The 13109-nt window shown below is 55.1% G+C and overlaps 2 protein-coding genes and 2 non-coding genes across 5 annotated transcripts in view; 3 read left to right on the top strand and 1 right to left on the bottom strand.

Annotated features, from left to right (window-relative positions):
* Nucleotides 1–4249, top strand: part of RCSD1 (RCSD domain containing 1) — a 39301-nt gene extending 35052 nt beyond the window's left edge. For both annotated transcript variants that reach the window (XM_056328292.1, XM_056328293.1), the window contains 2 exons: nucleotides 675–1317; nucleotides 2154–4249. In XM_056328292.1, coding sequence (XP_056184267.1) covers nucleotides 675–1304 — 630 coding nt within the window. In that variant the 3' untranslated portion in view covers nucleotides 1305–1317; nucleotides 2154–4249. The remainder of the gene's footprint in view (nucleotides 1–674; nucleotides 1318–2153) is intronic.
* A 2158-nt stretch (nucleotides 4250–6407) lies between these two features.
* TRNAP-CGG (transfer RNA proline (anticodon CGG)) lies at nucleotides 6408–6479 on the top strand. The gene has a single exon. It is a non-coding gene; the product is annotated as a tRNA-Pro (tRNA).
* A 440-nt stretch (nucleotides 6480–6919) lies between these two features.
* On the bottom strand, nucleotides 6920–6991 carry TRNAP-AGG (transfer RNA proline (anticodon AGG)). The gene has a single exon. It is a non-coding gene; the product is annotated as a tRNA-Pro (tRNA).
* Nucleotides 6992–11336: 4345 nt separating this feature from the next.
* MPZL1 (myelin protein zero like 1) overlaps nucleotides 11337–13109 on the top strand; it is a 41895-nt gene continuing 40122 nt past the window's right edge. Inside the window, exon 1 of the mRNA XM_056327386.1 lies at nucleotides 11337–11475. Coding sequence (XP_056183361.1) covers nucleotides 11343–11475 — 133 coding nt within the window. The 5' untranslated portion in view covers nucleotides 11337–11342. The remainder of the gene's footprint in view (nucleotides 11476–13109) is intronic.

The following is a 13109-nucleotide window of genomic DNA, read 5'->3' on the forward strand; positions in this document are numbered from 1 at the left end:
TGCATGTGGAGCTTTGTGCTCCAGCAGCTCCAGCAGCCTTCCTGGCCCAGTGGGTAAAGGGAAGGCATGAAGTGGCAGGACCCAGTCACTTCAGCTCAGCAGTAACAGGGTGGCTGGTACCTGGGCAAGGAGCGCTGTGTGGAGGTGGTGCCCTGTGCCAGCAAATGTCAAAGGTGGCTGAGGGGCAGTTTAGGGAGCCCTGCAGAGCACGAAAGTTTGGCGGATGTCCCCACGGAGTGCTCAGCGCTTCAGTGGGGAGCTGTAACCTGCATTCACCATCATCAGCTGGAGTGCAGACTCCTTCCTCAACCTCCAAATGGCCAAGAGTAGGAAAGGCTGAGACATCCAGTCAGGAGCATTTGTGAAACGAATGCAGCATCCTTGGGTTTAGGGTCTAACCTGGCCAAGGAGCAACAGTTTAAATTGGGACGATAATCTCTGGCACCATCTTTACAGAAGGAAAGAAGGCACACATATACAGAGTTGCTTGTCCTATAAAGTAGTCTCTCAGTGGCAGGGAGCACTCTTCTCCTTACCTTTCAGTGGCAGAGCAGGATAAGTGAGGCCACCTGGGTAGCAATCAAGTTTCCCATGGTATTTTCCTCTGTTGTGCTTTCCTGCTTTCCAGTACCGCTTTCTTGACTGCTTCAATGTCTGCTTTTCCTGTCTCCAAGGTGCGGACGCGGGGCTCGATAAAGCGCAGGCCTCCATCCAGGAAGTTCCGAAGATCTCTGTCGGAGTACGGAGATGGGGAAGATTTAGGGGTCAACATCTCCTCTCCAGAAAACGGTGCCAAGGAAGATGGGGATGAGGTGTTTGGGCCCAAGGGCAAGACAGAGGCAGGAACAGGGAGTAAAGAGCAAAAAAACCAGACAGGGTCTGATGAGAAGCCCCCATCAAGGAGAGGATCCAGCAGATCAGAAGATGAAGAAAAAGGAGAAAAACAGGCAGATGAAATGACTCCTTGCAAGAGTAACGCAGCAGAGACAAAGGAGGAGGAAGGATGTTGTGGTGCCCCAGGGGAGGAGAACTCTCTCCAGCCTCCCTCTGGAAACAAGGAGAAGGTGTGTGAGGGTCCCCAGGGAGAAGAGCAGCCAGGCAGTGCTTGTGAACAGGAAAAGGGGGACAAGGAGAAGGAAGAAGCTGATGCAGAAGCAAAGGAGACCACTGAGAGCACAGATGCAGAGGGAATGTCAAACACTGAAGAAACACCACTGGCCCCTGAACCGCTGCAGGACGCAGTAGGCTTAGAGACTGTCAATGAGCCTTCATCGTCAGGCAGGCCGGAGAAGGGCACAGTGTAACTGTGACGCACAGGTAAGCTGGGTCGGCATGATAATGGCTCCTAAAATACCAGAAGGTTTTGTTTATTAATGAAAATGGCAACTGTGACAGAGCACACCAACATTTTTTGCTGCTTCCCACACCGCAGAAGTATCAAATGTGAGGCCTGCAGAGGCTGCAAGGCAGGGTATGTAAAACAACCAGCCCTCCTGGGTGGTGGTACAGAGAGAGAGGATGGAGAAGCAGCAAAGCTGATTCTGGGTTCAGTAAAACAGAGAAGCTTTGCTGACCAGGCACCCTGCTTGATTGCTGTTTTGAAAGCCATTTGAAAAGACTTTTCCCCAGCGGTAACCATGTATATACTATCTCAGGATACCTCCTTACATGTGTATGTGTGCACACTTTGTGTATATACATGCATAAATATATATTCTTTCTATATATGTGTGTTTATAGCTTTTTAGCTTTGCCAGCAAAAATAGTGTTTGCACATATACCAGTTTCATGATCAGCTCTGGAAGCAGGCAAACACAGGCCTCTGCCGCTTGGAATAAAAGAGAATTTCTACTGGCTAAAGCAGGGGTTTGTTCCATGTAGCTTCTTATGTGTTCTCTAACCACCGATAACGTAGCCACAGATGCCTGAGGAAATATCTCATTCCACCTCAACCACCTGTCCTCTCTTCAAATGCCTCCTTGGTTTGGCAAGGAGCGACTGAAGGTGGCGGGCTGGGGCTCAGGCTGCACCTGGCGTTTGCCTCCTGGTACGGAAACTACCGCAGTACTCCCAGGTCACGGAGCCCCCAGTACTGTATCTACTTAAAGCCATGATTATTTTTCACAATTTCCTTACTTTTCCCCTCTCAAAAGGATACACCCAATCAGGGCACAGGAGACTTAACATGTGAATAGGAGCTATCTAACTCAATCAAGGTGGAAGCTACTGGAAAACCTTCAGTGGCTGGAGAGGAGCAGAATACGGATGTCCCCCGAGGTCCAGATGCATACCGGAGCTGAGTGGCTGCTTGCTGGCTCTCTGCTTTGCACCATCATACTTTGGGACAGTTGGAACAAGAGACTGGCTTGCAGTCGCTTCAGAGTTCAAAACTGAGGTGTTGGCTGATGTTCCTTGGTGATATTCGCGGCTGAGAGACCTGATACACGCTGTCCTGGGGTCAACAGCCACCATCACTCCTGGTCCCTCTGCTCCTTCATCCTGCTCCAAAACGTCTTTTTCTTCTCCCCTGCATTGGTCTTAGATGAAGTTAATCACTTACATACATACATGTATGGTGCCTTTTTGATAGCTTCTTTTGAAAAATTTTGGGTTTTCAAATTTCAGTAAATAATGTTTTAACAGTAGGAAAACATATGTTTTCTCCATATATGCTGTGTAGCAGACAATGTGAACCTTGAACATGGAGAAAACTCTTAGGATATTGTTCATAAAGCATAAAATCCCTTTGAATTATTCTTCAAATACTTCAAAGCGATCTGTGAAACAGCCAGCCATGGTAAGAAATTTTTCTGTGGGCTTCAACTTTGGGGTGTTTTTAGTGCTGGTGGAAAGTAACAACCAACAGATTTGATGCACAGAAAAGGTGTGTTGCGTAGGCCAGCCGGGCAAGTTTTCTTATCGAGGTGTGAGCTCTGGTCCAGATTTAGAAGGCCCACCTGTCCATCAGTCTGTCTCATTTCCAGACCCTATCCAATCTTTTGATTCTTTTTTGAAACTTTCAGTGAGTGGCCACTGAGTGCTACTCATGATAGAAGGCATCCTAGCTTACTGGAAACAGTCGATTAATTTTATGTAGGTCAAATTAATTTTATGTAGGTCAAAGAAGAGGTCTTAGATGGCTGAGTTCCCAGTCGTAGGGCCTGACTGAATATGAATTGGTGAAGGTCAAATAGCCAGTCCCCCCCTAAGTACTCAGGCATTGTACTAGATTTGCATTCACTCATGGGGTACCAGTTAAGTCATGGGTCTAGCTAAGCCAAAAAAAAGTTTTTACACCTGGAAAGTATTTGTTGCTCCTAACAAGTTATCTGGGGAAAGATAACAGACCCTCTTCTGACCAGTTTCCTGACAGTAGTGCTTGAAGCTCTATCTGCAACTCTGGAAAAGCTGCTCTGGCTCAAGCCCATGGGGCTCATGTCCACAGTGTGTCATGGAGCTGTGGACAAGTCTGGGCTCGCTGGAGACAGTGAGCCAGTCTTGTCAAAAGCAGAGCCAAGGCGTCAGCTAGCTGTTAGGTGCTGTGAACGGTCAGGGGCCAGTGCCTGAACCTGCTGCCAGCCACCTAGCACCCAGCAACACAGACGCAGCTACAGAGACCAGTGGCGGAACCAGCCAGCTCCTCTTCATCCATCACAGAGCTCCTCCTGGCACATGTTCGGCTGAGAAGAGTCGGAGGCTCAGGTTGTCCCTGTCTGTCTGGTGAGGCACAAGCATTTTACACAACACAGCCCACACCTGTCCTTGAGTGGACTTCGCAACACAGCAGTGTTACAGACCTGATGGTTTTAAGGGATATCCCCTTTCTGTTCACCAGCTCTAAAATGGCGAGGAAAGAAGCGGCTCTGTGCCCTGCCTTTCTTTCTCCCGGGTGAGAGCACCGAGGTGTCATTTGCTGAGAGCCAGCGGTGCTGACCTTCCTGCGTAGCATGGGCTTGTTGGCAAACACAACCCCCACATCCTTTTGAGCCATGTTGTGGAGCATTGTTGCCTTTGAATCCATTTTAATCTGTTTGTTAGAGCTTGTATTCCAGGGCAGGCTGCAATCATTCACTGTACCCTGTTTCTTCTTCATTGTCCCATCTGGATGTGAGTGATTGTGCCTTACTGTATATATAGATATATGTGTGCCTGTTTAGAGAATGAGTATGTGTGTCCCAAGCAAGGGAATGGAAATCCAAGGGAGAAGCAGAAGAAATAAATGGCGGAATAAAACCAAACCAAACTAAAATCTGTGTGTTTCCTCCTGGGGAGATGAAGGAGCCTGAGGAAGGATGGAGAAAGCTGGTAGCAGCAGGCAAAATCGAGGTGGGATTTCCGCTGCCATTGGAACAGTTTAACATTCAATTTTAATTTGTGATATTTTTTACTGTTTGGGAACAGCAGTAACTGATGTGCTTAATCAACAAAGAAACGTGTTCTTGGGGGCAAGCAGTGGCACTGGAGACAGCTACACTCTGCCGCAGCCCTGCAGGTATCAGGTATCTAGGAACAGAAGAAAGCAAAGCCATCTAGCCTAGTGCCATTTCTCCAACAGCATCCTTTCTCAGGGGAAGCGTAAAAATCCAAGGCAACACACAGGGATCCTTCCTGTGAGATTTCCCAGCTTCCGGCAATCAACAGTTTAGAGATTTTCTGTGCCAGAAGTTGCATCACCATCTTTGCCCTTGGTGGCTTTACAAGTTGCAGGAAAAAAAGCTGAAGGCGTGCACACATCCCTCTCAGGGCGATGCTTGCTCAGGGGCACACAAACCTTGCCCCGTTAGCAGGCCAAGTGAGAGGAGATTTTAGAAAGTCTTTGGCCAGCATTAGCATCGTGACACTGCAAAAGCAGAGAATACATGTGGGGGTGTATCCTGACCCCATCCATACTATCACAAAACATTGGCTTGGGCAGCGTGGTCCTGTATCCATAAGGCATACAGAGTCAAAAAGTTTTGACTGAAACGTAAATCACAGCTTGGCTGGGTGCATAGGGTGGGGGCACTTATTCACACCCATTTACATCTGCACATTGGTTATTTGGGGTGTGTAAGGTCAGGTGTAAAAGCAATAATGGTCGAACAGGGAAATGCCCTCAGCAAGAAAAATCTGATGTAATTTATGCAGTTCCTTTGGTGTGGCTGGTGCGTGAAAAATTAAAAAAAAAAAAAAAAGTAAAAGCACAAACTTCAAGGCTAGAAGACCTTTAAATTGGGGGGGGGCGGGCGAGGAGACTGCTGCTGTTGTGTTTGGTCGGGATGTTGTTTTTATGGTTGTTTTTGGATTGGACTATGTTTACACTGTATGAGCCACAGGAGTGTTAGATGGGTAAGGACTGAGAGCTATTACTGGTAGAACAGGGGTTTTTAAGATCTGGGATGCCAGGGAAGCCGGTACAGAGGTGTGGAAACACGAGGGGGACCCTTGAGGGTGACAGTGGGCACTAGCAGGATATCGCACAGCAGGGACAAAGCAGGAGGCAGAGCCGCAGCTTCAGAGAAGGAAGGCAATGCCACTGGCGCCTCTGGGCCCCAGCTCGACAAACACTCCCCAGACCGAGGCACTTCTCCCCGAGCCCGAGGCCCTTTGCTGTGTTAGGCCCCTTCCCCTGCAGCCGTTGGCGGCCCCCGACGGCCACTCGCGGGGCCACTGGCTGGAAGGGGACCACGGCCTGCCTGCCACAGGCCCGGCCGCCCCACAGGCCCTCACCTCACCCGCTCGGGGGGCTGCCAGGAGAGGACCCCGAGGCACTGGCACACGTCCATAGGTGTGTAGCCCCCCGCAGGGCCCCGCACACCGCTCCGCCCGCCCGCACACCTCAGCGGGGCGGCAGCGCCTCATGGCTCCGCACAGCGCGGCCGGGAGAAACCAAAGCTGTTGGGGGGGTGCGGGGTGGTGGTGTACGTGTGTGCGTGTGTCTGTGTGTCCCGCATTCCCCCCTGCCCATCCGCTGAGAATGAGCGCGCCCGGCTTCGAACCCCGGGGCCGTGCCTGCCCGGCACGCGCGGCCCGCACGAGCCCGGGACGGGAGGGGGGGCGTTCCTCCGCCCCTCGGAAGAGCGCAGGAGCGGTATCTGCGCGGGGGGCGCCACGAGGCCCGCCACCCACACCCCCCACCCCGGCACTCGGAATCGTCTCTACCAAGCGGAGCCGTAGGGGTCGGGGGAAGGGCGATGCCACGGGTTGCCCTGCGCGGGCGGAGGGGGGGCGGAGAGGCAGGAGAAACAGCATCAGCCTCCGCAGTAAGGGAGAAGAATGGTGTCTTCCGAAGCGGTGGGCGGAACCATTGGGAGTCTGGTGGGGGGGAGGGCAGACCTACGAAGGCGCCAGCGGGGGTTGGGTAGTGCTGGGCGGGAGGAGGCGGGAAGTGAATGAAATAGTATGCTGGGGAGGAGGCAAGGGAGAGCGGCTCGTTGGTCTAGGGGTATGATTCTCGCTTCGGGTGCGAGAGGTCCCGGGTTCAAATCCCGGACGAGCCCGCTGAGAGAAGGGGGCGCGGCAGCGCCTTCCGTTTTGCCGCCGCGGTGCCCGCCTGCGCTTTTGTGCCTGGGCGCCTCGGGCCCGCCCGCAGCGGGAGTGTGGGCTGGGGGGAAGGGGCCGGGGCCGAGGGGCAGCGCCGTGCTGGACGGCGCGACAGTGGGGTTGCGGGGGCCGGGGAGAGGCCGGGGCAGCGGCGCGGCGAGCGGGGTGAAGTGGGGGCGCACGGCGGGAGGGTGAGCCCTGCCGTGTGGGTTACCAGCGCTTCTTCCGCGCGTTACAAAGGAGCGTGTCTCATGATACGTCCTGCCCGCGTCCCTTCGCTGCTTGCGGGAGCCTCCGCTGCGTGCCCGGGGAGCGCGGCGCTGGCCGAGCGGGGCGGGGAAGGATTAAGGCTGTTGCGAGGGGCAAAAAAAAAAAAAAAACCGGTAAAAAACAAATTGGGCTCGTCCGGGATTTGAACCCGGGACCTCTCGCACCCTAAGCGAGAATCATACCCCTAGACCAACGAGCCGCCGTGTGAGAGTGTTTCTCTCCTTTGCAGAGGAACGCTCCGGTGGCGCCGCCCGGCCCGGCCCAGCCGCAGTTGACGCCGGTTCTCACCGGCCCAGCCCCGGGGGCTGCCCGCAGGCGGAGGCGGTGCGGGCCGCCGGCTGGGACGGGGACAGGCCTGTGCGCTGTGTCTTCTACTACAGCCCATGCCTAGGAGCTCGTAACAGAGACGGGCGAGAAGCCCCGTCGGCGAAGGCGAGGGGCACACGGGCTTGGTGGCAGCCGAGCGCCGGCGGGCGGGCGCCGCGCCGTGATCTGGCTCCTCGCGGGCAGCGGAGGCCGCAGCTCCCGCCGCTTTACCTCAGCGCGGGCCGGCACGGCTGCCCGTGAGGGGTGGGCTCGGCCGCCTCAGCGCCTGCCCCGTGTGGCCGGCAAGCGGGCCGCTGTGGCCAGCAGCCCACCGAGGGGGGGTGGGGCAGGGCTGACGGCGACCCTCCGCCGCGGCCGTGTCGGGACAGCTCGCAGCCGTCTGCGGGGCGCTGCGTTCCGCGGTGCTGATGGGGCCCGCGCACCGCTGCTGCGCCGGGCCTGGCTCCCCGGGTGCCTTCCGAGGGCTGGGGGAACCCCGCCGCCCCTGCGTGCCGCTGGGTGTAGGCCGAGCCATCAGCCTCAGCAGGCCGACCACGGACCCCTTCCAAAGGAGGCAAATTCACGGCTGAATTCTGTCATTCGGAGCTGCCGTGGCGTTCGGTTCCTGCCTGACAGGGGAAGGTTTTATGCGACCTCTGTACGTCCCACTCAACAGTGCTGGTCAGGCGAGAGGTCAGTGCTGCCTTGCCTCTTGTGCCCGTAGAATAACATTGCTAAACTTACTTTGCCCATATTGCAAGAAACTGGGAGGAAGGGTACAAGGGAGAGGCAGGAAAAATAATAGCTTTCATTGTATGGGCTTTTTAATATATCACGGATATCAAGAATACTTGTGGCTCCAGTCGTTCCTTAGCATCGGTTCAGAGCTGGAATAGCTCATTCTTAGCACCTTTTTCCGTTACAAGGTTCCGTTCCGTTTCCAGAGGAACGCGTACGCTTGCACAGTGAGCGATCCAAGACATTCTTCTTAATCGAGTTATGGAAAAATAATTACCAAACTTCTCAAGCACCATATGCAACTACCGTGCTGCTGCCCGCTCTGAGTTTTGAAAGCAGCACTGCATTTGTGTCTAACCAGAGTGAAGATGAATGCAGCACTGTTTGCCAGTCACAATTTCTCCCAGCTTGTAGAGGAAAAAGTAATGCAATAGACACCCAGTAGTTCTTTTTACAAACAGCCTGGTTTTCCTTTGTCCCTCATGTTCTTCTCTTACTGTTTCTAAACGAGCGAGTCGGGTGGGGTGTTTTCTGCAGGAATGTGTATCTCTGCACATTAAACAGTGTCTACTGTACATTTCTCCTAGGAGGTTCAGACAGGCAGGCTAAATAGAAAATAATCAAAACCATTAAAAATGTGAAATCCGTCTGAACGTATTTGTTTCTCCTCCTAGAAGATGTTACACTTACTTTGTTTGACATCCTGCTTGCTCTGTCTGGCGAGCTACTAGAGAGTGCTCCAGAACAGCAGGCTAACAAAGGTCTGAATTTCTAACAAAACCAGCAACCACAAAGAAATGTATTTAATCTCCTCCCCAGTGACACACACTTTTTTAGAGCTTCCTTTTGTAATCAGTGAAAACAAAGAAGAGACAAAAGCATTTTTCCTTCTCTTGTGGGACCGAATGCTGACTTTACAGCGTGGAAGACAGCTCAGAAACCAGTTAGGCAGCATGACAGCAGTCTAGCAGGAGGCTGCTGTGGTCTCTCTTGCCCCAGTGCTCTGTCACTGCTGCTTGTCTGACCTTACAGGGAATGGATTCAGCATGAAGTAACTCCCCACCTGTCCATACGCAGGCAGAAAAAATGAGTCCGTTGCCAGCTAAGTGAGCTGAATCTCTAAGAAATGTGATAAATCCCAGTATTATCGCTAGACAGAGGGTAGAGTTGCATAGCTAGAGGGAAAAAGGATGGCAGCCATTAGACCTTTATTTGGTTAGGTTATCGGGGAGTTGTGCGCTGAGATGAGTTAAGGAATTGTGTAGTACAGCCTGTAGGCTCTGCGTTTAGCAGCTTGCTCCGAGAGGTCTTCCCAGCTCTTTTTGTCATAGCCTTAATAGTAACACCTCATAGCATACACATGCAGTATGTGTTCCCAGGGCAGATTAAGTTGTTCAGCACCCTGCTTCCTCTCTGGAAACAGTGGGAGACAATAATTTGATCATTACTATCTGGATGGAAAATAGCCTACGATAAGTAGACCAGATACTCTCGCAGACGTTCTCTGCGTTGGAGAGCAGTACTGCCACCCAGCAGATGGAGCAGTCGTAGGGGCTGTACCTGTGGCAATGTCACCTCAGCTCTGTCAGGGAAGGGAGAGACTGCAGGAATCCTCTGGCAAGGGGCGCCCAGGCTCATTAGTACACAAAAAGAGAACGTGAGAGCTCTGTGAAGGACAGTAAATTTGGGAATCAGAAAAAGGATGTTTGGGTTTTTGGTTGGGTTTTTTTTGTTTGTTTGTTTTTTAAAAAAACACTTTAGGTTGGCCATCTTGAAAAAGTGCCTAGAAAGGTGAAGCTTGGACTGTTCAGGGGATAGAACATTTTTAAACTGTGCAGTACTGAAGGACCTGAAGGTAAATAATGAACTCTGGGTATCAACGTGCTTCCGTGGTGGTGGAGCACTTCCAATCACTGAGGAGAGCTGCAAGGGCTGGTGGAGTTTCCATGGAAAGGAAGAGCTCTGAGGGAGTATTGAGGCAAAAGTCCTTGGGATGAGAGTCTTATCACTGCCTGTGAGTTCCTGCTCCGTTTGGGAAGTGAGGATATCGATCAATTGGCTAAAGACTCACCTGTGCAAGGGAAGTCAGAGGGTGACTTCCAATGAGGAGGCAACCAAACAAGGTGATAATCTTGTGATACAAAGAGTTGGCCTTAATCTTTATTCCCAATTGCTGCCCTTGATTTCTGGCAGCCTGCGTTTCTAGAAAACATGCACAATGGTTAGCTGAGGAACACACTCCAGAGCTTCCCCCCAGGGTGTAAATAATGATATGCCATTACGTTTCAAATCCAGTGCGAACTGTGACCTGGTGTCTTGCATCACAGCTGGAAAAAAAACCCCAACCAAACAACTTGTCTTGTTTAAACAGCTTGTCTTGGGTTTTTTCCACAGGGGTTTGCTTCATCACAGCCCTTCCCAACATGGCACATAGTAGCGGGGCTTTCCTGTGACCTCTTTTGTCTGTAGATGTGATCAGGTGGCCAGAGAGTGGCAGAGAAACCAGTGCCACGTGCCCCTGGGTGAGGACCAGCATCCGCGGAGCACTGGGCAGGAGCCAGCCCAGGGCACCGCGTGCTGCCGGAGCCTGGGTGCAGCGAGCAGCAGCCTCCCAGTACAGCAGCAGCCTCCCAGTACGGCCGTGCTTGTGCGACTGCTTCGAAATACACAGCTTCGCAAAAGGGCTTGTTGTGTGCAAAGTGGATCCCCAAAGAGAGGGAGTGAAGCATGGGGATAAAGACGGAAGGGTGGAAGCGTGGTCTCGGGGGCTGTAACAGCAGGCAGCCCCATCGGGGGGAGGGGGGTGACATGCCACGTCGGTATTTTCAGGCGGAAGGCAAAGGTGGTCGGTGTCGCGGGATTGCTGCTGGGGGAGCCCGGACGGGCATTGCACGCCAGAGCAGGCTCTCTGCCTTCACGGGGAGGAACAAGAGGGGTCTCGGCGGGGCACCCCTGCGAGGACGGTCGTGGGCTGGCTGCGGCCGTACCTGGCGGGGTCCTGTCCTGCTGCCTGCGGAGGCTGAAGGGTTTGTCAGCAGCGAGACCTGGTGCTCCCAGGCCCCCCGGCCCTGCCAGCATGGCTAGGCGTGGTGGGGATCGTCGTGGTGATGCTGGGCATGCTGGGGATGCTGGGCAGAATGGACGTGATGGACATGGTGGGGATGGTGGAGATGATGTGGATGACGGGGATGCCGCCGCGCTCCTGCGCCCGGGCACGGTGGGCCCGCGTCCGCGCTCCCGCAGCATCACCCGCCGGGCGTGGGGGGTGGGTGGGGTAGTACGTGCCCGGCTCGGGGGGCGGGCCAGTACGATCCCTGCCCTGATAGGACGCCTGGATTTAACGGATGGCTCCGCCGACCAATCCTTAGGGAGGAGCGGGGCAGGGCCGGGGCGGGGGCGAGGGGGATGCGGGAGGTGTGTGCGAGTGACAGCGGCGGAGCCCTATCCCGGCGAGGGAAGGGGGCTGCGGGGCGCGGGGGGGGCGGGCCCGCGGCCGGGGGCGGACAATGGGGGCGCGGGGAGGTGGCGGCTGGAAGATGGCAGCGGCTGGAGACATCGCGGGGCGCCCGGCGGCCGCCGCTCCCGCGCGGCTCCCCTGCTCGGCCTGGCTGCTGGCCGCCGCCGCCGCGCTGACCGCCGGTGAGGGATGGAGGGAGTGCGGGCCGGCCGCCGTTTGCCCGCGGGGCTGCGCTCGTAGCCAGGGCGGAGCTGGATGCGGCGGGGGGAGCAGCCCGACGCGACCCTACCCGAGGCGCGGCGGGCGGCGGGCTGGGCTCGGCGGCCTGGCTGGGGCCCGGCGGGGCTCGCCCGCCCCGATCCGCGCTGGGGAGGGGGGGGGGCCCGGCCCGGCCCGGCCCGGCGTGTGGGGGGCGCCGCGGGGCCCGGCGAGGTGGGGCGGCTCTTCCCCGGCCGGCGCGGGGGGCGCCCGCCCGTTCCTCCCTCTGCGTGCCGTTCCCCGTCGCCGCCGGGTTACCGGAGCGGGGTGTGTGCGTGTGTGTGTGTGGGGGGGCACGGCCTCGGTGCCCCCCTGCCCGCCCGCCTCTGAACCGCGCCGCGGGTGCGTGTTCCCGCCCGGCTGTGGCAGCCTGCTCGCTCCCCGGCCGGCCGGGCCCCGGCGGGACACCCGGCACGGCCGCGCCCGGGCTCCCTGAGGGACGAGGCGCGCTGTCCCGGCGGGGAGGGCGGCTGTGACCCCGCGGGCCCTGCCGCGGCCGGCCCCCGGCCCGGGGGTCCCACGGGCGGGCTGCGTGGGCCCCGCGGGGCTGCGCTCGCCAGCTCTGCCTCGGCGAGTTGGGCAGCCGGGCGGGAGCCCTGTGCGCTGAGGGAAGGCGCAGCGCGGCCGGGGTGCCCGGCAGGCGGGGACGCTGCAGTTGTGGTAAATGACTTAGAAAACACCTTTGATTCGGGCAGTGGCGATGTATTTGGGTCGAGGAGGCGTTACATCAGCCAAAATGAAGTGCTTCTGACTCACACAGACGGAGAAGGCGTGCAAGGCGATGGAGCGGTAGAAACGGCGAGGGCGATGCTGGGCTTGGCTGTGGCTTACGCTCTGACAGGGCGCAGGGTTCTTCTACCTTGCAGCTGTTCTGAAACGAAAAGAGGGCACAGGATTCCCCAGGGAGCTCACTGTGTCGGTGCTAGGCATGGGCAGTGACGGGACGGCACCTGGAGATTTTTTTTTTCGTTGGCATTAATTGCTTAGTGGGTAAAACTTTGCAATGTATGTCAGTAAGAATCATTAAAGAAGCCTTCTCAGTTCATATGGAACGCTGTGAAACAGGCCGTCTGGAAAGAGGCTTGATAAGGAGCTGTGCTGAGTGGTAAGAAACTTTAAACTACTTATTTCTAAATAGCATTGTTTGGTTTTATTTAAGTTCAGTGCATTCTGCAGTGAACGTAAGTAGAGATTGCTGAGGCTTGTTAGTATTTAGAATTAAGTAGCTAGACTTGATACATGCATAGCTTACAGTAAAACCAAGTTCTTTGAAAATAAATATGGAGACAAGAGAAGAAAGGAGCATATTTCCCCTGACCACAACAAAAGGTACAACTACAGTAATGCTATGGGTAGCTGGGAGCAGTAGATCATCCTATAAAGTCTAAGGTATGTAACCAAATATAGTATCTTAAAACCAAGGAAGTCTACAAGATATTCTTTTGGAAGAGACCCTCCCTAGGGTGGAGACTATCTAAACAGTGAGACTGCAATTTAAAGGAATAAATGGGTGTTAAAATCACTGTCTTAATCTGTGTTGAACTGCGTTTAACCGTAT

This window comes from Falco biarmicus, chromosome 2 (assembly GCF_023638135.1).
Source record: "Falco biarmicus isolate bFalBia1 chromosome 2, bFalBia1.pri, whole genome shotgun sequence".
NCBI lineage: Eukaryota > Metazoa > Chordata > Aves > Falconiformes > Falconidae > Falco > Falco biarmicus.